This window comes from Fundulus heteroclitus, unplaced genomic scaffold (assembly GCF_011125445.2).
Source record: "Fundulus heteroclitus isolate FHET01 unplaced genomic scaffold, MU-UCD_Fhet_4.1 scaffold_251, whole genome shotgun sequence".
Lineage (NCBI taxonomy): Eukaryota > Metazoa > Chordata > Actinopteri > Cyprinodontiformes > Fundulidae > Fundulus > Fundulus heteroclitus.
In genome coordinates this window covers 82,705-106,601 of record NW_023396662.1, presented here as the reverse complement: position 1 = coordinate 106,601, position 23,897 = coordinate 82,705, and the positions used below count along the sequence as shown (strand labels likewise).

The following is a 23,897-nucleotide window of genomic DNA, read 5'->3' as shown; positions in this document are numbered from 1 at the left end:
TGCATCCACTTTATGACCCAGGAATATCACCTCCTCGTTCATAAACAAACATTTTTCTCTTTTGAGACGTAGCCCGGCCTCCTCCAGCCGTTCCAGCACCATGGCCAGCGTTTGCAGGTGCTCTTGATCATCTTTCCCTGTGAGCAGGATGTCATCCAGGAAAATTGCAACATGAGGAATGCCCTGCAGCAATCCCTCCAATATTCTTTGAAATATCGCTGGGCTGGACGATACCCCAAAAGGTAGTACTTTGTATGTGAACAATCCTTTGTGAGTGTTAATGGTCACATACCTCTTCGCTTCCTCATCTAGTGGAATCTGATGATAGGCGTGACTCAGATCCAATTTGGTGAACTTTTGTCCACCCGCCAGCGTCGCAAACAGGTCCTCAATTCTGGGAATTGGGTACTGCTCCAACTTGGATATTTGATTTACTGTCAGTTTGTAGTCTCCGCACAGTCTTACTGTCTCATCAGGTTTTAACACAGGAACCACAGGTGCAGCCCACTCTGCATGTTTCACTGGTTCAATGATCTCTTGGGAGAGGAGACGATCCAGTTCCGCCTCAACTCTTCCTCTCATGGCGTAAGGAACAGGCCTAGCTTTAAAAAATCTGGGGACTGCTTCTTTGTCAACATATATTTTCGCTGGGGGGCCTTTAAATTTCCCTAGTTCTTTGTTAAACACCTCCCCGTACTTTTCCAAAACCTCCTCTAAAGTTTCTTTTTTAACCTGGTAGATTTGGGTTTCTGAACTTCCCTGTACCTCTACTGGGGTTCCCTCTAGAATGTGGTGGACTTGGGGGGTTGATCTCCACTATAGGCCTAACCTTTTAATCCAGTACCTACCAATCAGACTGGGGCCTGACCCTGCTACGACTACGTAGCAGGTAAGTCATGCACTTGTCCCTTATACTGCACCTTAACTACTGCTGCTCCCACAACTTTTACTCTATGCCCTGTGTATGTTTTGAGTCGCACTCTACATGGGCGTAGCTCTGGTGCCTCTTTCCCCCTCAAGGTTTTGAATACGGAGTGATTCATTACTGTTACTCCGCATCCTGAGTCCACTTCAAACTGAGCGTCTGTCTCATTAACTGTCAGTGTCTCAATGAATGGAGCTACCGCTGGTACGTCAAGTTCATCTATTTTGTACAATGTGAACATGACTTCATCTGCATCAATGCTCTCTTTGTCATCCTCCCTCTGGCTGACGTAATTTGCTCCCTGCGTTCTCCCTTGTCTACCTGTCTGCACACCACCCCCTCTAGTCTTTAACTGACCAGCTGGGCCTTTGGACCTACATACTTTCTGAATGTGGCCAATTTTTCCACATTTGTGACAGGTTTCTTTGATAAACCTACATTCCCCCGCTGAATGGTGCTCACCGCCACACCTGTAGCAACCCTTACGCTGGTGCTGCTGCCTACTAGGGGTCTGTTTTGCTGAGATCTTATGCACTACTTGCGGTGTCCTCACGTGTGATGGCGCAAACTCCAAAGCTTGTAAGTCTTTTACATCTTTGCTGGCTGTCTCAATCGCCTGGGCCAGCTTCAATGCCTTGTCGAAGCTCAAATCCAGTTCTGACAACAGTTGGCGCTGAATGCGGTCATCCCCGATGCCACAGACCAGTCTGTCCCGTATCATCTCAGATAACTTGTCTCCATAGTTGCAGTCTTGCGCCAATTTCCTCAGAACAGCAACATATTCCATGACTGTTTCACCATTTTTCCTGTTTCTGGAATTAAACTTGAAACGTTGCACAATCTCGCTGGGTTTGGGGTTGAAATGGTCCTTTAACAACTTGACCAGCTCATTGAACGTTTTGTCTCCTGGCTTGGCGGGACTGACCAGATTCCTCATTAGGCTGTACGTCTGACTGCCCACTGCACTGAGCAAAATAGCTTTCTGTCGACCTGCATCATCGATCTCATTAGCTTCAAAAAAATGGTGGAGCACTTCACAATATTCCTCCCACGTCTGGGTTTGGGAATCAAAAGGAGCGGTACTCCCTACCATGCCCGCCGCCATGCTTCTCAGTTGACTACAAAGTCCGTTCTTTATGCTAACTTTGCAACTTAGTCGAGAGGCTCACTCGTTTTTCTGCATCCACACTTCAGGCATCCGCTGTGACTTTATCTTCGTCTTGACTTTATCCTCGTCGCCATTTATGTAGTAAATTGCAGGAGACCCTTGATTCCACCAGGAGAAGGTTTTAATTTCAAACACCAACACTGTACAGCTCCACAACAGGCTCTTTTTCTACAGCCGCTCATTGTTCTTCTACAGTCAATGATTATCTCAAACGGTAACATCGCTTCCTAGTGGTCATGTATGTATTACCCTACATTTTCACAGTTACTACAATATCATTTAAATTAATTTCAAACTCTGATTTTGGTCAGTATAAGTGTGCAAGGCTTTACATAATAGTACAGTCATTGTACGTCACGCATATAAAGCCTTAAAACCGATGCCTGTTAGCCTTATGTTCACGTCTGCTACCTGCAATTCACACAAACTACAGTAAAAGTGGGGTTTGTTTGGTAGCCAAAATCTTTGAACTATGACTAGTGCATGTGCAAATGCAATGCGCAATTCACTTATAAGGACAACAGGAAGGAAAAGGGAAGGGCACAAGGAATGGTGCAAGGATAGAAGAAACAAAAAGAAGGAAGGATGGAATATGTACCCAGAATTAAAAGAGTAAGACAGGTGGTAACACAAGGAAGGAAGCCAAGAATATAGGAAGGAAAGACAGATAAAAGAGACAGGGCACTCAATGAACCTCAACCAGAAAGTGAAGGAATGATAGGACAAAATACAAAATTGAAGGAAAGAAAATACAAAAGAAAGTACAGACACAAGGAAACAAAAACAAGAGATGCAAGGAAAGAAAAGAGCAAAAGAAGAAAGGGAGAAAAGAGAAAAGAAAGTAAAAAGTAATTCAATTCAATTCAATTTATTTATATAGCGCCAAATCATGAAACATGTCATCTCAAGGCACTTTACAAAGTCAAGTTCAATCATATTATACAGATTGGGTCAGATTATACAGATTGGTCAAAAATTTCCTATATAAGAAAACCAGTTGATTGCATCAAAGTCCCGACAAGCAGCATTCACTCCTGGAGAAGCGTAGAGCCACAGAGAGAGTCGTCTGCATTGTACATGGCTTTGCAGCAATCCCTCATACTGAGCAAGCATAAGGCAACAGTGGGAAGAAAAACTCCCCATTAACGGGAAGGAAAACGTCTGGCAGAACAGGGCTCAGTATGAACGGTCATCTGCCACGACCGACTGGGGGTTACAGAAGACAGAGCAGAGACACAACAAGAGAGACAAAAAGCACAGAAGCACACATTGATCCAGTAATCTGAACGCCAGAACGCCAGACCAGGTGTACCTACTATGAAGATAAAAGAGAGAGAACAGAAAGTTAAAGCAGAAATGACAACACACAATGCATAATTGAAGAACAGTAGAACTCTATAGAGTGAGAAAATTAGATCCTGATGTCCTCCAGTAGCCTAAGCCTATAGCAGTAAAACTATAAAGGTAGCTCAGAGTCACATGAGCCACTTTAGATATAAGCTTTGTCAAAAAGGAAAGTTTTAAGATTAGTCTTAAAAGTAGACAGGGTGTCTGCCTCACAGACCAAAACTGGGAGTTGGTTCCACAGGAGAGGAGCCTGATAGCTAAAGGATCTGCCTCCCATTCTACTTTTAGAGACTCTAGGAACCACCAGCAGACCTGCAGTCTGAGAGCGAAGTGCTCTGTTAGGAACATACGAGGTAATCAGAGCTCTGATATATGATGGAGTTTGATTATTAAGGGCTTTATACGTTAGAAGAAGAATTTTAAATTCTATTCTTGATTTAACAGGAAGCCAATGAAGGGAGGCTAAAATTGGAGAAATACAATCCCGCTTGTTGATTTTCATCAGAACTCTTGCTACAGCATTTTGGATCAGATGAAGGCTTTGAACTGCATTTTGTGGACTTCCTGATAGTAAAGAATTACAATAGTCCAGCCTTGAAGTAACAAATGCATGGACTAGTAAGGAAGAGAGTACACAAGGGAGAAGTAAGGACACAAGGTAGAATTAACAGAAGACGACACAACGGAGGTCAGAAGCAGAACCACAGAGAAAGGAAAGATAGGAGACAAGAATGAAATGAAATAAGTAAAATAAAGGTGAGAGCCAATGTGGGGAAAGGAACGAAAGGACATCAGTTACCCGGTGGGATAAGGCCAACGTCCGGAAATTTTCAAAATGGTTTTCTTTTTCCGTGCTTATACAGATGTGGAGCATATTGTAATCCAATCAAAAAGTGTAAACTGTCAATGTGCGTTCACTCCGAACAAGGCAAACTTTTTGTGCTGATTGCCTACCATTGATCGGTTAGCATTTTGTCTCTCTCTCTCTCTTGCAAACAGCGCGAGCAGACAACGCAGCGAAATTTGACCTAGCTCGCTTCACCACATCATCAAATAGGAGAAGCGTCTATCTGGTGCCAGTTCCCCTGGTCTGTTATACTCATCATGGCAGACCTCGATTTTACCAAGCGAGTCATTGTGCTGTATGTAATGTGAAAAGCCACATTTCATACCATACATGGTGGTACTCGCCATATCTGGAGGATCGTCGCGTCCAGTAATACTTCCGTCTGTCCAGGACTCAGTACGAGGAGCTGCTGCCCAACGTCGGGGTACGGATGACTCTCTGGGATAGCAACTACAAGACACTCTATCCCCATGCAGAGAGCCTGCCCCACAGTCGTCGGTCAGTAAATAAATCAGTGCTCAATAGAAATGTAGCCTAATTATACCGTCTGTAATATATAAAAAAACATTTTTGCGGTTAAATCAATGGACGAGGAGGACCCTTAACGCCAAACAAATTGACAGAAGAGTTCATATTGTTGAACTCTCACTCTAGTTGTGCGTCCACTGCGCTGTTTGCAGTTTCGCTTCACTTTATTCACCCAATTCGCGTTGTTCACATGTTCTGTTAGGTTACTCCTAATCGCACCTTTACATAGGGATGATATGGAATCACTCGCTCCATTCGCCTTGTTCACTTTCGGTGTGAACACACCTTCAGAACCGCAGGTTTTCCCTTCCACAAAATCCCAAATGAGCAACAGTTTTCCTGTTAAGGGCAAAAAAAATCAGCACATCTGTCTCCTCAGCCTTGGAGCCCTGCTGATACCAGATAAGCTTTCTGACCGGTCTAGAGAACAAAATATACTGACTTGTAGGGTGAAACGGCTTTGGATGATTAGGTTACGGCTTTTTCTATATTACTTTATCCTTTTTCATTCTTTCAGTTGCTGCATGTATTTCAAAACAAACATTTGTTATACCTACACATTTCAAACTTTAATAAATAAAGAAGCTTTTTTTATGAGAGTACTAAAACTGGATTGTTTCTGTGTATATTACTGTGCTGATTTTCATGCAAAGGTGCAGGGTGGATATGCCAGGTGTTTGTTCTTATCTGAGGTAGTATAACCTTTAGCTCATAGGACCAAAGAATTCCATAATATCTACACTTTCAAATTCAAAATGAAACTGAAGACGGAGTTATGACTAAAGAATCAAACGGGGTATGCTTTAAAGATGATTTCACTTACAAACTTTGGAGGGGCGACTGTGAGGTTGATGCTAGAAACACTGACTTCCTGACCACTCTGTGCACAGGCCACCAGACGGAGGGCAACATAAAACCCCTGAGAAAGAGCACAAATAGTCTTCTGAGGGACTGTTAATAATGATGCTGCCAAAAGAAAAACACACACAGTTACAGCTGAGGAAAAATGTCAAATTCATTTAACTATCTTTCTTTCTCCCTTTGCAGATTTAAATTTTCTAAAGATGTGTTTCATAGTAAGTTATCTATAATAATAAGATAAAAACTATGAGACATTTTACAAATGTGTCTTCCTCACCTGTTTGTCCAAAAAGCCTTTTCCCTCAGGATCCGCCAAATCCCAAATCTACAAGACAAAACACATAAAGAAAGAACTTTGGCAATGTCTGTGACAAGTTGACCTGCAGTACGCCGGCCCCGCAGGGAACTGTGCCGGCACTGTTCCTGCTCACCCTCTACCCTGCACACTTCAGGTTGTCTTCAGAAGTTCTCAAATGACTACCATATATATATATATATATATATATATATATATATATATATATATATATATATATATATATATATATATATAATGTCTGACCATTGGATGATTATGATAATAACTAGAAAACAGTTGATGGATAACTTACTGTCTTTAAAACACAAATGTAACCGTGTGGCTTTTGCTGTCAGGGATTAAGACAGTCATCCAGGTACGTCTGAACTGGTTTCTGTACTAATCCCAGCTGCTGAATATTTCCATTGGATGATTATGATAATAACTAGAAAACAGTTGATGGATAACTTACTGTCTTTAAAACACAAATGTAACCATGTGGCTTTTGCTGTCAGGGATTAAGACAGTCATCCAGGTACGTCTGAACTGGTTTCTGTAGTAATCCCAGCTGCTGAATATTTCTGAAATGTTTCAATACATTGCACGATTAAAGAATTGCTTTTTGAATTGAACATTTGGTAATCTGCAATGATATGATTATTTGAACAAAACTTACTTTTAAGAGTAGTTTTACTGCATATATGTTTTACTTGAGTCAAATTATTACTTAAGTATTGCTACTCTTACTTGAGTAAAATGTCTGGTTACTCTACCAACTGTGATGAATAAAGAACATATTTATTTTTACCAAAAATGCACCAGAGAGACAAAAACCTAGAGTTTTTGTTAAAGTGAGACTTCTTGTTTGTACACGAGCTTTGTTATTTTAATGTTATTTTCTATCTGCTGAGCTTATCGAGCCATTTGGAGGTCAAATGAACGTACAGTAAACATATAGTCATTGGAAGTAATTTGCACTGTTCTAACATACTGCATGTATAGTAATTGCTGTAAGTATTGCTTTCAATTTTAATATTGAAAAAAATCATTTAGAACATTTTTCTTTTATCTGAATTTGTTATTTTGCAATTATGTTATTCTTTGAATATTTTTAAATATTTCAAAATCAGAATCAAGTTTTTTGCAGAGTAAGTTTGCACTTATAAATTAGAAATTTGACTTGGTGTTGATGGTGCAGACAAAAAAAAAAAAAATATATATATATATATACATACAGAATCTAGAGCCATATAAACAGTCTTATAACCTTATATTTTTGACTGCCTGATTACATAATTTTTAAATATTAAATGATCAATTGTTACGATTTGTTACTCAGTACTTTAGTAGCCTTCTTACTGAATACTTTTTTAGAGACCATTTAAAGGCCTTTGCAGGTGTTTTGAGCTTATTAGCGGATTAGTGTGGCACCAGATGTCTTCAATATTGGACCTTATTATAATATCCTTATTTTCTGAGATCCGGTCCAATTATAATCATCAAAAATAAAATAAACACTAAAAATATATCAGTCTGTCTATAACAAATAAATATAATAAACAAGTTAATTTTTTTATGGAATTAGTGAAAAAAAAGAAACTTTTTCATGATATTCTAATTATATGACCAGGACCAGTATGTTTTCTTCTCGCTGATGTTAGCAGAGTTCAAACTGCCAGCCGATGACTGTTGAGAGGAGCAGTTGCACTGAGGCTAAGTGTCTCTGTTATTGCTGTGATGATCGTGTTTGTCAGATGTAGTCTGCAGAGACTGTGGCATCACTCCCTGCTTGCTCAGTTCTGCTCTGGCAATCAGGTCTGAGCTGTTACACCTGCAGCGGCTCTAATTAAGCAGTCACTGCACCTGTGGAGATCACGATAAATACCTGCCTCTCCCAGTGTGTAGCTGCCAGCTCATTGAAAGCCTTCGTGTGAGTAGACCAGCCAGCATTGCTTGTTTGCCTGCCTGTTGTGACCAGTTTTTGTTCAGTGGATTTTGGCCTGTTTGCCTTGCCCTTGTTGGACTCACTAGTTGGCTTCTGTACAGGACACTGCACCCTAGGGATGAGTAGATGAGGCCTCGTGAAGCGTGCCGGCATATTCCCCAAACTGTATTGATTAGTGATGGTGAGATGAAGCCTCATGAGGTATTGAATCACTTGAGCCAACTGGTTCGAGAAAGGGTTCATTTCTTGGAGCTTCATGTGCACACGAAACCACCTACTGGCCAGGTGTATAATCACAGCCAACTGTATCTTAACACGTGTGATGTGTCATTGATTTTTTTGTCTATTATGGCTCTTGGGAATGACTTCACAAAAGGTGTACGAAATCATTTGTCTACATAAATTATGTATACACATATGTGTATAATAAAATATTGTTTGAATGTATTCTCTGTGTGTAATTATTCCCAAAATAGTAGTCATGTGATATGGCATGGTGTGTAATAATCAGACCTCTCAAATTTGATCAAAAGTTAAGAGTGAGATTATGTTAATTTTGGGGGCGGGGGGCGGGGGGGGGGGTTATGGTCAACAATTTCCCCTCAGCAGCAACACTGAAGCACACAGAGGTTCACGCTGCGTCTTTACGCACGATCCAGCTGCTGATGTCTCCCTCCTTTCAGCTCAATGCAGTTCTAGACTGTTACAGTTTATAACATTCTCATCACCTTTCACAGCGACAGGTTTCTCAGTCAGTCGCCGCGCTAACCAGACAAATTTCTATTGCTCTCGTCAGTGCGGCGGTGAGGTGGGCGGATTTTACCCTCGTTGGTGCGCTGCGTGCGACGGATAAACAGTGGGGAAAATGCATAACTAAATACTGTAAAGGGCTTCTATAAAGGGAACAGGGGTACTGACAGATCTGAGATAAAGCCCCTGATGTTACAAGTTCTTTAAAATGACCCTTAAAAGTGCACACCTGAATTAAAGCGCGAGGCAGCAGCCCACCGAAGCGCCACTGATTCTATGTTGTTAAAAACAAAAGAGCATGAAGCACAGCTAGTAACTCTCCTATTGACTTTAACTGGCACACGTTGCTACCCATGTGAGGACATTAAACGTTGTGATTCACGTTTTGAATGGTGAACGGTGATAAAAGCATCTGCTCCGAGGGAAATGAGGGGGGAGCGGAGCAAGCGCTGAGGCACATAAATACGGTGCATGTAGTTAAAAAATGCAGAATTAATAAAAACGAAACTTATAAACAGACCAAGTGGCGTTTTAAACTGCATCTGGTTAGCAGAACTGTTTTATGATCCAGCGTGCAGCCATGACTGGTTCTGAATGAACCGGTCATCTGGCAAAATCTGAGCCACTTCCCGAAGCAGTCACGTGGTACAGCCGGGTAGCGAGGCTTCGGACGTCATCGTTTTCGGCTCCTCCCCTAAATGAAGCAAGCCTCGATACGCGCTTTACGGAAACACCCCCTCCATTACTCGACACACGCCTCGAAGCCTCGGCACATCACGTAACATCACTAATATTGATACTCTACTGCAGTGGTTCTCAATCGGTGGGGCGCGCCCCCCCGGGGGTGCGCCGACACTCTCCCGGGGGGGGGGGGGGGGGGGGGGGCGCGAGTAGGCTACAGGATGGGAGTGGAAAAAAACTTGAAAAAAAAAATTTGCACTTTTTTTTAATCACTAAACTACTTTCATAAAAAGTTAAAGTTTTGTATATACATAACTCCTGAATAAAAATTAAAATGTGTTTGGACTGATTTAAAAAAAAAAGTTTTGAACAAATTTGATTGTTTTGTCGATAGTGAGCGCAAATGCAGGTGATAAGCGGTTTTATTAAGCGAGTCATTGAGTCGTTCATTCAAACGATTCGTTTAAACGGCCAATTCATCAAGAATGAGACAGATGTTTGTGAATGGGTCATTGAATCTTTGACTCAACCGATTCGTTCAAAACACTGAATCATTCAAAACATGATTGAGTGTTGCTGTGCGATGCGCCATGCTGTGATCTTTGTTTGGATTCATCGGATCTATTTTCGCTGCTAAAATATACCAAAACAGTCATTATTTCGTCTAAAATGTAAGTGACTTAATATTATTAACTTGTTTGTTGAACTGTCATATGAAATCGGGGTCAAATTATTTTCAATCGTGAGGTGATGGTAAATTAAGTGATGGTCAATTGTCAGCTCTCTTGGTCGTCAGGTCATGTGATGTATGTTGCTGAACTGTATTCAAATGTTATAAATATATAAAACACCAGATTTTGAGTCCGAAACTGTCGTATTAGTTTTTTTCATATTCGTCAGGTGTCTCTCAATATTGTCAAAACCCCTCAAAATATTTGCTACGGAGGCGAAAAATGCAGAAAATCGAACCACCCGAATTAATTTTTATGACGGATGGAAGTTTCAGAGGCTACCTGCAAACGTATAAAACGTGAAGTCGTATTTAGTTATATATAGTATATATATAAACGAATAAACTAGTCAGAATATAGGCTACAGTTAAAGCTTTCTTTTAGTTTTTGTGAAATGCTCACACGCACGCAGCCATGCACACACAAACATGTTTAAATACATTTATGTTGTTAATAAATAAACAACAATAAAACATCCTCCTTTTTTTTGTCAAAATATCCAGCGACTTTTACTGGTGTTTTTGGAGACTTTTGTGGTGTTTGGAGACTCGAAAGCACGAATCACTCTGCAGTTAGGCCTACTGTGCTCAACGAGCAGCGGGTGCTGCCATGAGCCCCTCTCCCGTCCAAAGGCACTCACAGGCGGTCAGTCTCTCAGTAACCTCGCGCAGCAGTCCCAGCCTGCAGTCAGAGCAGAAAGGAGACACACACCCCTCTGCGACCAGGCTGCAAATGAATCGCGCATGCGCATGGTCGCCGCCATTCCTGCCTTGACTTACAGAGCGGGGTGTAAATGTTCACTCACTCTCACACAAAAATAAATCACTGCATTTGAATTGACTCACGACATAGCTCTCCATTCACTCTAGTCTAGTCTCTTGCCAAGTTCGCTTGTGCCAGCTCTCGCTAGTCTGTTATCAATCTCGATTTACATAGGCCTTTACTACACAAACCCCAACAGTCTTTTTAAAGACCAAACCCAGAAACATTCTTTAAGATTAGATCATATCTCAGCCCTAGCCAGTAATTTTGTTAAACTGCTAGGCAGTAGCTACTTAGCTAACTACCCAAACGATTCACACACACACACACACACACACGAGGACTACAATCGTTAAGAATTAAAATAAAATCTGAATTGTCTGCAAAATAATTATTTTGTTTGGTTTTAATGAAAGATTGTGCCTAAGTCCTGACTGATTAGCCCCTGATACGTCTCTCAACATACACCACACACAGTTACATATTGCCTATAGTTTAGCTAAACTTTATTGAAAACAAATTAAAATGGAGAAATTCTTGTGAGGACCAACAAGCCAACCGACGCACCACCAGCTGCAAAAAAGCTTCGCAAGTATGATGAAGCATACCTGCAGTTTGGGTTTACAGTCACGGCTGAACTGAGACCTCAGTGTGTCGTATGTGCCGAGGTGCTGGCAAATGACAGTATGAAGCCCTGCAAATTAAAAAGACACCTCGAAACAAAGCATGCTGGCATTAAAAATAAACCGACCGAATATTTTAAAAGAAAGCTTGATGGCCTCCATCAGCAACAGGCAACCATTTCAGTGCACAGCACTGTGTCTAAACAGTGTTTGGAGGCATCGTATGTAGTGGCCAAAAGGATCGGTAAACTGGGTAAACCGCATACAATCGCAGAGACTCTCATTTTGCCGGCAGCGCAAGACATGTGCAGAATAATGATAGGCGATAGTGCAGCAGCCAAACTCGGTGCAGTACCACTGTCCAATGACACAGTCGCTAGGAGAATTGTAGACATGTCCAACGATATCAGAGAGCAACTGATAGAGTTCGTAAAAAAGAGTCCTCACTACGCGCTGCAGCTGGACGAATCCACTGATGTTGCTGGGCAGGCACAACTCCTCACCTATGTCAGGTATCTGCGGGACAAGGTGATTGAGGAGGATGTCCTGTTTTGCCGGCCTCTTCAGTCACACACTACAGGAGAAGCCATTTTCAATGTCCTTGACATTTTTATCCGCGAAAATGGTTTGGCTTGGGACCGATGCGTTGGCCTATGCACGGATGGTGCGCAGGCAATGACGGGGCGTGAGCGTGGCCTAGCTGCTCGCGTTCAGCAAGTAGCTCCACTTGTGAAATGGACACACTGCATGGTCCATCGCGAAGCACTAGCTGCTAAAAAAATGCCGGTTCTCTTTGACTCTGTGCTGAACCAATCCGTCAAAATAAATCTCATAAAATCACGGCCGCTAAACTCTCGCTTGTTTGGGGTCCTCTGCCAGGAGATGGGGTCAGGGCACGAACAGCTGCTTCTGCACACTGAAGTTCGCTGGCTCTCCAGGGGGCGGGTGTTACAGCGGTTGTATGAGCTGCGAGAGGAGGTGAAGTGGTTTTTGACAGAAATCAAATCAGATCTGGCGAAGCATCTGGATGACACTATGTGGCTTGCGTCTCTGTCCTATTTGGTCGATATATTTGACCGCTTGAATGGCCTCAACCTGTCTTTGCAAGGCCGCGAAACTCATATTTAGCTCCTTGCAGACAAAGTGCAAGCCTTCACACAAAAACTAGACCTCTGGCATGGCCGCATCAGTCGAGGGAACTGCGACATGTTCCCCTGCCATACAGACTTTATAACTGATGCAGGCGCGTCACACGATTTCTCCTCCCTATTTCAATCAGCGTCTGAGCACCTGTCAGCAATGAGAAAACAATTTGCGACGTACTTTAAAGAGGATTATCGCTCTTTTGCATGGGTTCGAGATCCGTTTGTGTGCACAGCAAACGAGCTATCAATTGATATGCAGGAACAGCTTATTGAGCTGAAGAGTGACAGTAGACTGAAGGAACTCTTTAGCTCCTGTCCTCTTTCGTCATTCTGGGCAGCATTGATGCAGGAATACCCAGAACTCTGTGACGTCGCCTTGAAGATTCTCCTTCCTTTCGCGTCGACATATTTGTGTGAGGCAGGATTCTCAAAAATGACTGCACTCAAAACAAAATACCGCAATCGTGCACAAATCGAGGATGATTTGAGGCTATGCTTATCCAACATTGAGCCAAGAATTGAGAATCTTTGCAAGGCAAAGCAGGCTCAGGTCTCACATTAACATCACCTAATTATATAGCAATAGCCTAGTAATGATAATAGGCCAACTGATGATAATAATAACAACAACAATAAAGCATGTAACCTCATAATTATATAGCAATAGCCTTGTAATAATGATAGGCATATACTACTCATAATAATAATAATAATAACAATAATAATAATAATAATAGTAATAATAATAATAATGCCTGCAAGCTCACATTAGAAGTCTGGTGCTACTGCCAATTATAGCAATAGCCTAGTAATGATGATAGGCCTACTGATAATAATAATAATAATAATAATAATAATAATAATAATAATAATAATAATAATAATAATAATAACAAAAAAAAGCATGTAACCTCATAATTATATAGCAATAGCCTAGTAATGGTGATAGGCCTATACTACTCATAATAATAATAATAATAATGCCTGCAAGCTCACATTAGAAGTCTGGTGCTACTGCCAATTATAACAATAGCCTAGAAATGATAATAGGCCTACCTACCGCTACTGATGATGGTAATAATAATAATGTGGGCCTAAAAATAATAGCCTAGGTATGGGGTAAAAGCAGTTCCATAATAAACTTGTACATAAAAGGATAGTTGTGTCCATATTAGTCAGAAGTTGTGCATAAAAAACATTTGTAAACTCATAATAATTTAAATCGCATTCAAAAGATACAACATACAGTTTAAATAGTTACAACTTCAATAACTAATAAATACAAATTTCAAGTTTCAATTTGTGCTTTACTCTTTATGAACACAAACAGTAGCGGCTGCTTGAGAATACGGATTTTTTCTTTGAGAATACGAATTCACAACAGTGGTCTGACGTCACGGTTTCCAAGGCTGGTTAATGGAGCACAGAGTGCGAAGATAGGAGCCGCGCATGCGCTCTTCAGACTGGCCGTCTCTGAATGCACCGCGGCTGCAGCTTCATTCCAGACAGCGCAGAGATCACAGTGGTAAGTTAAACACTCCCTTTTCTGCTGCTGTTGTTCAAAAGTACGTTTTCAGATCGTTTGAGGCGAGAACATTATACTTTTAAGCTTCCCTACGTGGCCTGTTTACAGAGTTAGTGCGTAATTTAATTTAATTTAAAAAAAAGAGTGATTTATTTGTTTTGTGTTTATCAGGCTGACGCGTGTTGCTTTATTAACTCAATAATTGCTGGAATAAATTGTAAATGTCTCCAAAGAATGACAGCAGCATATAAAATGGAGCTGGACCATAATTTAATAACAATATATATCAGTCGAAAGACGTGTGGCACAATAAGGGGAAAAAAGGGTCGATAAAAGTTGGTTATAGAGACAGTTTTCCTTCCTTCCTCTTAGCCTATATTAGTTGATGCTACAGTCACTGCTTCCTCGCGACCAATCGTAATCGTGGACCCAGGCACGCCGTCACAAGCGCCGCCCTCTCAAACCACAACACAGAGCACGTGAATATGTCGCAGCAAGGAGCGGCGGAGGAAATTGTCCCAAAACGGGGTTTTACTTGTTCGCCAGCCTGACTGAAATAAACTACAGTGAACTGTAACATTTGCAAGGAACCGGTAAAAACAAAGTCTGGTAACGCAATCAACTTGTTTCATCACGTAAGCCGCTCACTACCGCAGCAGCGCGAGCTGTGTCAGCCCCGCGCTGCTGCGCGTCATCTTCTTAGGAATCTTATGGAATTTCTTCCAAAACAAAGCAGGTATAGCAGCTACTGGGCTCCGTTGTTTGTGATAAAATGACAAAGCGTCCTGGCGGCATAAGGACATCACGCATGCAGTAACGTGCTTCATAGTGATGGACATGCTGCTGCTGTTTTCTGCAGCTGAAAAACCTGGCTTCAGACAATTACTCGCCACTCATGATCCGTGATATAAAGTTCCCGGCTGCAAGTTTTTCTCTAACAGCGCCGGTCATTTTAGTTTATTCTTTGTCAGTATTTAATAACATCACCCAGGTCTCTTAAGTTAAGTCATTTTTCATAAAAAAAAAAAATCAGTTATAATTAAAAATGTTGGTTAAATAAGAATTAAATTGGGATTGAGTGTTTGTGTGTGATATATTAAAAGTAAGTCATTTAGCAATATTATAAGAGCCAGGTTTTAAATCTTTTTGATAATTATCTATCGATCAATATGCATTTTTTTTATCAATATGCTTTTTTCTATATCGTCCAGCCCTAATATAAAATCTATAAATAAATCTATAAATAAATTCTATAAATGTTTTTCCTATCTAAGTGAGTTTCCTCTGAGTGAGGACACGAAGAATCGAGAGAAGAAAGAGGGAAAGAAAACAATAGTAACAATATATAAAAAAATACAGATATTTATTTTAGACAAATGTTTTAACTTTGGAACAGAATGAAGGTGTAACATATTCAACAAATTAATAGTTACTATCATGGTTTAAAACAAAGAAATAACTTCTATTCACATCTTATACAAATAGACAACACCTACAAACATACAATTAAAAATAGTTGGAATGGAAATTAATTTACTGATTATTTTATGTATTTTTACAGGTAGTGAAAAAAATGAAATGAAGCAGCACGTGTACATGACTAGAACTGATCTACATAAGGTCAGGTGTAGTCATGTTCACTTAAACATGCAGCCAGCTGGAGCAGCTTCCTGTCTTCAGCCGTGGGATGGTCATCCTCCTCTGGGTCCACCGTCTCATCTTCCACATCTAGCTGGTCACCTGCTGCTATACAAATACTGTGGAGGATGCAGCAGGCGGCGATTACTTTTGGGGCAAACGTCAGGCAGACCTCCAGCACCCTTAAGAAGATGGAACGCCACCGTGTCTTCAGATCACCAAAGGCACGCTCAGTGATGTTTATCAGCCTTGTCGTGGTGCCTGTTGTAGCGTGCCTCCACTAGACCTGTACCAAATATAAAATTAACTTGTAATTTAGGTAATATGCTTAAATGTCTTAATCTTCTATCCAATTAATATAATGTATGTATCAATTGTGTGTCATTGTTGGCTCTATTTAAGGACAAGAAGGTAAGAGATCTTACTGGCAAGCTGTTTCCCTATAGGATGCACCGCAGGCCAGCCAGTAGAGGGTCACCAGCACCTCTATCTCCTGTGGCCATCCATGGACCTTCTGGATGGGCAGCAGCTGAAGGAGGAGGGCGATGGTGGCCCTTCTTAGCCTGACGACTGGTTTCAGGTCCCCTTCATTAAAAAATATTTGGAGGATCGGCACAGAAGTGTTTATCCTCGCATTTTTTGTTTCTGTTTCTTACTGTAAATAAAAAAAATGCCAAATGTTACCATAATTGTTTTTTCAATTCTCACCTTTTTACACCATAAAACTATATGTAGTTAACATGCAGATTAATATATGTATAGTAGTAAATGTAACAAATGGCTTCCCTTCTCTGGTATTTCTACCATTTCACTGAAAGAATTAACTGAACTAACTGCACACAATTTATAGATTAATCATTGTAAAGGTGCAGACAGAAATAACTTTTCCTTAATGAGCAATGCTGTGAAGGTTAGTAGGTGCAACAAAGTAGCTTTACCCTACTCCCTTTACTGTTATAAAAATTATGTTTTCATTTTAATTCTTTACAGGTAAATAGTCACAATTTCGACGTGATCACATGTTTAATACCATCCTCAATGTTGTTGTTTTTTAAAGATAAAAGTAGGAAATAGGCTGTCAATCTTAAAAAACCTACCAGTTGGCACAGACGCTCAACGTCGGACTTTTTATTAAAATGATGCACTAACTCTGTAAACAGGCCACATAGGGAAGCTTAAAAGTATAATGTTCTCGCCTCAAACGATCTGAAAACGTACTTTTGAACAACAGCAGCCGAAAAGGGAGTGTTTAACTTACCACTGTGAGCTCTGCGCTGTCTGGAATGAAGCTGCAGCCGCGGTGCATTCAGAGACGGTCAGTCTGAAGAGCGCATGCGCGGCTCCTATCTTCGCACTCTGTGCTCCATTAACCAGCCTTGGAAACCGTGACGTCAGACCACTGTTGTGAATTCGTATTCTCAAAGAAAAAATCCGTATTCTCAAGCAGCCGCTGCTGTTTGTGGTCATAAAGAGTAAAGCACAAATTTAAACTTGAAATTTGTATTTATTAGTTATTGAAGTTGTAACTATTTAAACTGTATGTTGTATCTTTTGAATGTGATTTAAATTATTATGAGTTTACAAATGTTTTTTATGCACAACTTCTGACTAATATGGACACAACTATCCTTTTATGTACAAGTTTATTATGGAAGCGTTCTTACCCCATACATAGGGCTATCTATCTATCTATCTATCTATCTATGCAAGGTAGAGCGGGGCGGGGGGATGGGGGATCTGGGCGGGGGGCACTGGGGCCCCAACTGCAATGAACCAGCTTTGGGGGGGCCCAGCTTGCAAAAGGTTGAGAACCCCTGCTCTACTGTATCACTGTGTTGCTCCATACTGACACCTGCTGGAACACCTTTGCAGGCTACTTAGTGGAAACATACAACACGTGTATGTGTGTCAGATGTTACAGTAAATTAATTTAAGTTGTCGTGTTGTATTATTTAATATTTTAGTCTAAGTTGAAAGTTTGAAATATATTTGATATCTTTAAAATATACAGTAAGTGATGTGAATGTATCATAATGTAAAAATCTAAGCCAAAGTTTTGTGGATGATGTTGCTTATTCACTTATTGATGCAAGGAGATTTTTTATGAAAGGTTTTTTTATTTAAAAAAAAAAGTGTTTCCAGAGTTTAGGGCAATTCCTTTTTTGAGGCAAGTCCTCAGCTTTAGAGAACACCTGCTCATGGAACTGATGAGGGTGGTGTGCAAAGAATTGGGACAATTCTCCTTTTGAGAATTAAATTATTCTCAAAAGGAATAATTTAAAACGAGGATCGCTGACATGTATTTGGAGTCTGATAGACCAAGCTGGTGGAGAGGACGGAAATGCAAACAAATAACTTATATGCTGTCAAGGATCAAAATTATTCCATACGGTCGGAACCTTTTTTTTTTCTCTCGGGCTCCATATAAAATGCATGGTTGGGATAAATTATGCCTTTGATTCTTTTGACAGTGACGCATCCTGTTGACAGGTTCAGGTTCAGATGTCCTATCTTATTAAACAGTTTGGTGCCTTGCTGACCGGTGAGACAGCAGCTGTATCGATCACATGAATTTTTCTTAAAGCAATACATGCACTGATACAGGGTTTCACTCTATGAGCTCAACACATGCACAGACCCTTCGGTGTTGCTGGACTTTCTGTACCCTGAAACGTCCCTCCACCTAGTCTGTCTGCCTGATCCTGCCGCCTCTCATTACTGACTCAAGCGTAGACCTCGGATTTGTCTTCTGTCTCTGCCCCTGTCTGGAAACCTCTGTCCAGAGTGTGCCACCTGTGACCAATTCACTCGCCTGGATTCTGGATTCGCCTATTCCCTGTGCCCCTCTGGAGAACCCAGCCAGTGCCCCTGATCACCCGTGTATGACCAAAGCCTGGACATCAGATTCCCCAACTGTTCCCCAGTCTGTCTGCCTGTAGTGTATCAGTCAATCACTGATACAGATCATCTCTTTGGAGAAAATGGATCAAGTTGTCAGCACCAGTGCAACCTTCCGGTCATTGAGAAGGTTAGTGGCTTCTATTCAGTACTCATTAAACCTCGCCGAGGTTGGTCTCAGCCACTAACCTGATTTTCCTTTTTACAGTGGTTCCTGCGTGCGCACCAGCTTGTTACTGATCCATCTACATGAGCTTTTTAATAGTTACCTTGGTGTCTGACTGAATTATCAGGTCTCCAGCTTTCTGATTCATTACAATTGCAGTGCTGCAGTCGACAATTTGGGCAAATGAGAATAGGTCTGTTTATCGATTTTGATGCAAATTAGTATCTTTGAAAAAGTAATCTTGTTAATATCAACACTATCGATATCGACCATTTTGGTAGCCCTAGTCGCCACACTCCTTCCCATCATTCAGTAAACAATCTGAACACTCCCAAAATTTTCCACGGGCCACAGAGGAGGTGAGTGATGCATTCAGGAGCGCTGAGAGAAAAGGAGCTTCCAGCTAATTGGATGCAGATGGACAGTGATTGCTTTGGACATGTATACTCGAATTAACATCTCACTTAACATAAATCAAATATACCCGGTATGCCGTTTGGCCATAATCCCAACAATCAAACCAAAGATAAGGAAAACAGAGAACGTGGCAGCAAAGCTATATGTGAACTGACAATAACTCTCCAGCTGTCTTTAGTCAAAAACAGCTAACCTCTGATCAAAGGCTTATCTCTAGTACGGTGCAGGATTTTCCTCCCTGTATTATAGGGCTTAAAGGGGAGTTGTATATGGAAGTCTGAACAGAGCCAATGAGCTGAACACATTCTTTAATAGGTTCAATTCAGGAACAAGTTCATCATCTTCCTCTCCTGTCTCCACCCTCCTCTGACCCACAGCCATCCTGCCTAACCTCAGATGTTCCATCTTCCACCTCAGTCATGGAGAAACTGAACCGGAACAAGGCAGCAAGTCTAGATGGTGCCAGCCCCAGAGCCCTGAAGGTCTGTTCAGAGCAGCTCTGTGGGATTCTGCAGCACCTCTTCAACCTTAGCCTGACCCAAGAGAAGGTTCCATTGTCGTGGAAGACATTCTGCCTTGTTCCAGTACCAACGAAAACTCACCCTTTAGTCATTAACGACTTTAGGCCTGTTGCCCTGACATCACACATCATGAAGGTCCTGAGGGTCTCCTGGGTGCCCACCTATGTAAGCAAATCAGCACATATCAGGACCCCCTGCAGTTTGCTTATTGCAGGGGACTGTACTCTCACCGTTCCTTTTCACTCTGTAAACTTCAGACTTCCAGCACAAGACCGACTTCTGTCATCTACAGAAATACTCAGATACTTTGTGGCATGGCGTGGAAGCAATCACCTCATCTTGGATGTGAACAAAACAAAGGAGATGATTGTAGATTTCAGGAGAAACAGGATTAGATCAAAACTAATTTCCATCATGGGAGAAGAAGTGGAGGTGGTTGAGGAATATAAATACCTGGTTGAATAAATGGTTGAATGAGTAACTCTTATTTAATGCTTTTTAATGCTCCTAAAAATAATTTTAATGCCATCAACAAGTACCCATGACTCTCACTTATATATATATATATATATATATATATATATATATATATATATATGAACAAGTACCCATGACTCACATTTATATATATATATATATATATATATATATATATATATATATATATATATATATATATATATATATATATATATATATTGTCAGGACTCAGTCAGCAGAGCCATGCTGCTTGCTGGCTCTGCCTCTGCTTTCTCCTCAGGTGTTTCTGGTTGACTGGTGGGCGGGACACGCACATTCCAGGGATTGGTTCAGCAGCAACTCGCCACGCTTTAAGAACGGCGTGCAGACAGCAGATGAAAGCCAGAGTGTTATCAGTCGATGTATGACTTCAGGCCATTATTCTCTCCTCGAGATATTCTCCGTCGCTGTTACCCTTTGTGTCTCCCAGGTCCCCTCCTGCATGCTCGCATCCCCTTTGAAAGACCCTCCCAAGCATTACTCTCACACCGAGTCATCCTCCCGAGTTCACCACCTACCTCGAGCCTGTCTGGTTTCCTCTGCCTACGCCCCCCGGTCTCTGGATCACCTGTCACCAACAAGCTGTCACCAACAAGCTGAGTCCTAACTGCCCTCCCCCTGTCCGGTTGCTGCGTCCGGGTGGTAAGATTAAGTCTCCCAAGTCGTTCCCTCTGTGGTCCTTCACCTTCTGACCCTCTTCCTTTCCCTTTCAGTTGTCTCGGATCCCGATCCGTGGTGCCCTCGTCCGCCTCGAGCGTCATCCCCTTCCCCTCCAACAATAAAATCAAGTATTCTGATCTCTGCCTCCGAGTGTAATTCTGCATGTGGGCCAAACATCTAAAGCCAAACATGACAGAAGAACACTCTGGCCAGACAAGCTCAGCAGATTCATTCGGCAGGGCGCTCTCCGCCCAACAGGATCAGATTTGAGGGTTAGAAGCCACTGTCATATCCGTACAGAATCAGCTGCAAGGCGCAGCCACGCAGCTCAATCAGCTGACAGACTTCCTGCAATCTCGTCCCCAGCCAGCTGCTCCCGCAGAGCCAGACCCGCCAGTCGTGACGTCACCCATCCCGGAGACCTTTTCTCCTAGTCCCGAGAAATGTTCTGGGGATAATGGGAAATGTGGCGGTTTTCTTTTTCAGTGTTCCCTAGCGTTTAATCGTAGCCCCCATTCTTGCCCCACTGACGACTTAAAAATAACTTTTATTTTACGGCCGCTTACAGGGAGAGCCCTCCGATGGGCGGAGTCTCGTTTCCCTGACTGCCGACAATTTGGCTGTACATTCAGTGATTTCATTTCTGAATTTAAGATGTTTTTTACGCAGAGTCAGATGAAACCATGGACTCTCGCCGACTCCTCACCCTCAAACAGTATGGTAGACGAGTAGCCGACTTCGCGATTGAGTTTAGGACTCTTGCGGCGGCCGCTGGTTGGGAACAGCGCGCACTAAAATCAGTGTTTTTTCAAGCCCTCGATGAGCCGTTAAAGGACGAACTAGCTCGGGTGGAGGAACCCATGTCCTTAAATGAGCTGATAGCTTTGGCGGTCCGTCTTGACAATCGCCTTCGGAGAAGATCACGAGGCCGAGCTGAGAGAACTCTCCCAATCTCGCCCCCCTGATCATGTCCCCGCTCTGCCGGCTGCTCCAACCCCGCCTCCTCCTGAGCCCATGCAGCTGGGTCGGTTACGACTCACGCCTGAAGAGAGGCAGAAGCGTATGGCTGAGAAATCATGCATCTACTGCACCTCTCCTAACCATTTTATTAGCAATTGTCCCTAGCGGTCAAAAGACTGGGTCCGTCGGTAGTTGTGGGGAAGCCGGCGGACCAAGTTAAGTCCTCTGTCCCTGCATCTCCGCGCCTGTGCTTACGTGCAGCGATAGTCACGTCTCGTGAGTCTTTTAAGTTATCTGCCCTGATTGACTCTGGGTGTGATTTTAATGCGGTACCGCGCACGTGACATCACCGTCTCAAGAGCAACGCCCCTTTTGCCGCTTAGGTAGGGCATACAGGAGAGAACGCATACAGGAGAGAACGCACGGATAACGGATATGACCGACTTTACAGCCGTTAAACTTTCCCAAGACGATGTCCCAGGCACACGGTTTACTGGTCGCACTGTCGAAGAACACACCAACCTTCAGCTCAAACGATGGCTTGAGGTTCGATGGCTTAAAAAGACTGGAAAACTGGCCGAGTTGATGAACGGTAAGCTTTGTTTTTTTTTCCTGCGCGGCGATCATGGCACCGTCGGCCGTTTTTTTTTTTTTTTTGTTGTTTGCAATCACCGTCCAGGAATGGGTATATGTTTAATGTTTGTCTCATTTGAAATGTTTTTGAGTAAGCCTGGTAGCAGGCTATCATGTTAGCGCCTGCTACCATGATAGCCTATATGCTGTCATGGTAGCAGGCGCTACTTTATTAACATGTCGGCCACCAAAATACTCTTACCTTGACTTGATGTCGCTGGAATTGGGTCAGGATGTTCTTCGGTTGTGCCCTTTCCTCCGACAAAATGCTTGCTACATATGTACGTGAATTTGGTAACTTTTTCCGGGTTGAACTGTTGTGTAGGCCGACCGCCCCGGTGTTCCAAGCGTACACATTTCTCCTTGGCAGTCTTGAAGAAAACATCCTTCATATGCGGCCGATCAGCGTAACTTGAGTCGCTGTTGCACGTTCCATAGCAACAATGTTTAAAAACCATGGTCTTAGATTTGGAAAAAGCAGTCGTTTACCGAGTAAAACCAAGGCTAACGCACGTCTCTTTTAAAGCGAAACAGCGGCGGCTTTCCGGAGTTTGCCCCACTGCGTACCACGTGATGTGACGTCATCGTGACGTTGTGCTTCTAAAAATAGCTCGCGCGCGGTAATAGATTTTTCTTTAGTTCAGAGCGCTAAAATCGACACGGTGCCCCTGTCAACTCCCCTTCAGGTTTCAGCTTTCGATGGCGGGGCTCTTCCTCAGATCACCCTTCAAACTAAGCCTCTCGAGCTTGTAGTATCAGGTAATCACAGAGAACAGATTTCTTTTTTAGTTTTTCCTGTGAAACAAGCGCCCCTTGTTCTGGGTTACACCTGGCTGCAACAGCACAACCCACACGTCAACTGGGCTGATGGGCGTGTAGAAGCCTGGTCACTCAAGTGTCATTCTAGCTGCCTGTTGTCAGCGGTCCCCACCAGCCCGGGCTCTGTCCAGCCGTCTACCGTGGCAGATCCAGAGAATTTACATCTCATACCTGAGATCTACCACGACCTTAAGATGGTCTTCAGTAAATCTCAGGCTGGCTCGTTACCGCCCCATCGACCCTACGATTGCGCAATCAACCTCTTACCGGGTGCCCCGCTGCCCGCTAGCCGCCTGTATAATATCTCTCACGCCAAACAACAGGCGCTAGAAAAGTATATTAAAGAGTCCCTGGCAGCGGGATTAATTAGACCATCCTCCTCCCCCCTCGGGGCCGGTTTCTTTTTCGTGGCTAAGAAGGATGGCACCCTCCACCCGTGCATTGATAACCGTGGGCTTAATGCCATAACGGTGAAAAATAAATATCCCCTTCCACTCCTTTCCTCCGCGCTCGAACCGGTCCAATCCGCT

At 42.5% G+C, this 23,897-nt stretch overlaps 1 protein-coding gene across 11 annotated transcripts in view; it reads right to left on the bottom strand.

Moving 5' to 3' along the window:
* eps15l1a (epidermal growth factor receptor pathway substrate 15-like 1a) overlaps positions 1 to 23,897 on the bottom strand; it is a 137,587-nt gene that overhangs the window by 98,238 nt on the left and 15,452 nt on the right. For 10 of the 11 annotated variants that reach the window (XM_036129921.1, XM_036129914.1, XM_036129918.1 and 7 more), the window contains 2 exons: positions 5,954 to 6,001; positions 5,639 to 5,734 (listed from right to left, as the gene is read on the bottom strand). In XM_036129921.1, the coding sequence (XP_035985814.1) occupies positions 5,639 to 5,734; positions 5,954 to 6,001 (144 nt within the window). The remainder of the gene's footprint in view (positions 1 to 5,638; positions 5,735 to 5,953; positions 6,002 to 23,897) is intronic. The other variant, XM_036129923.1, reaches the window with a different exon arrangement.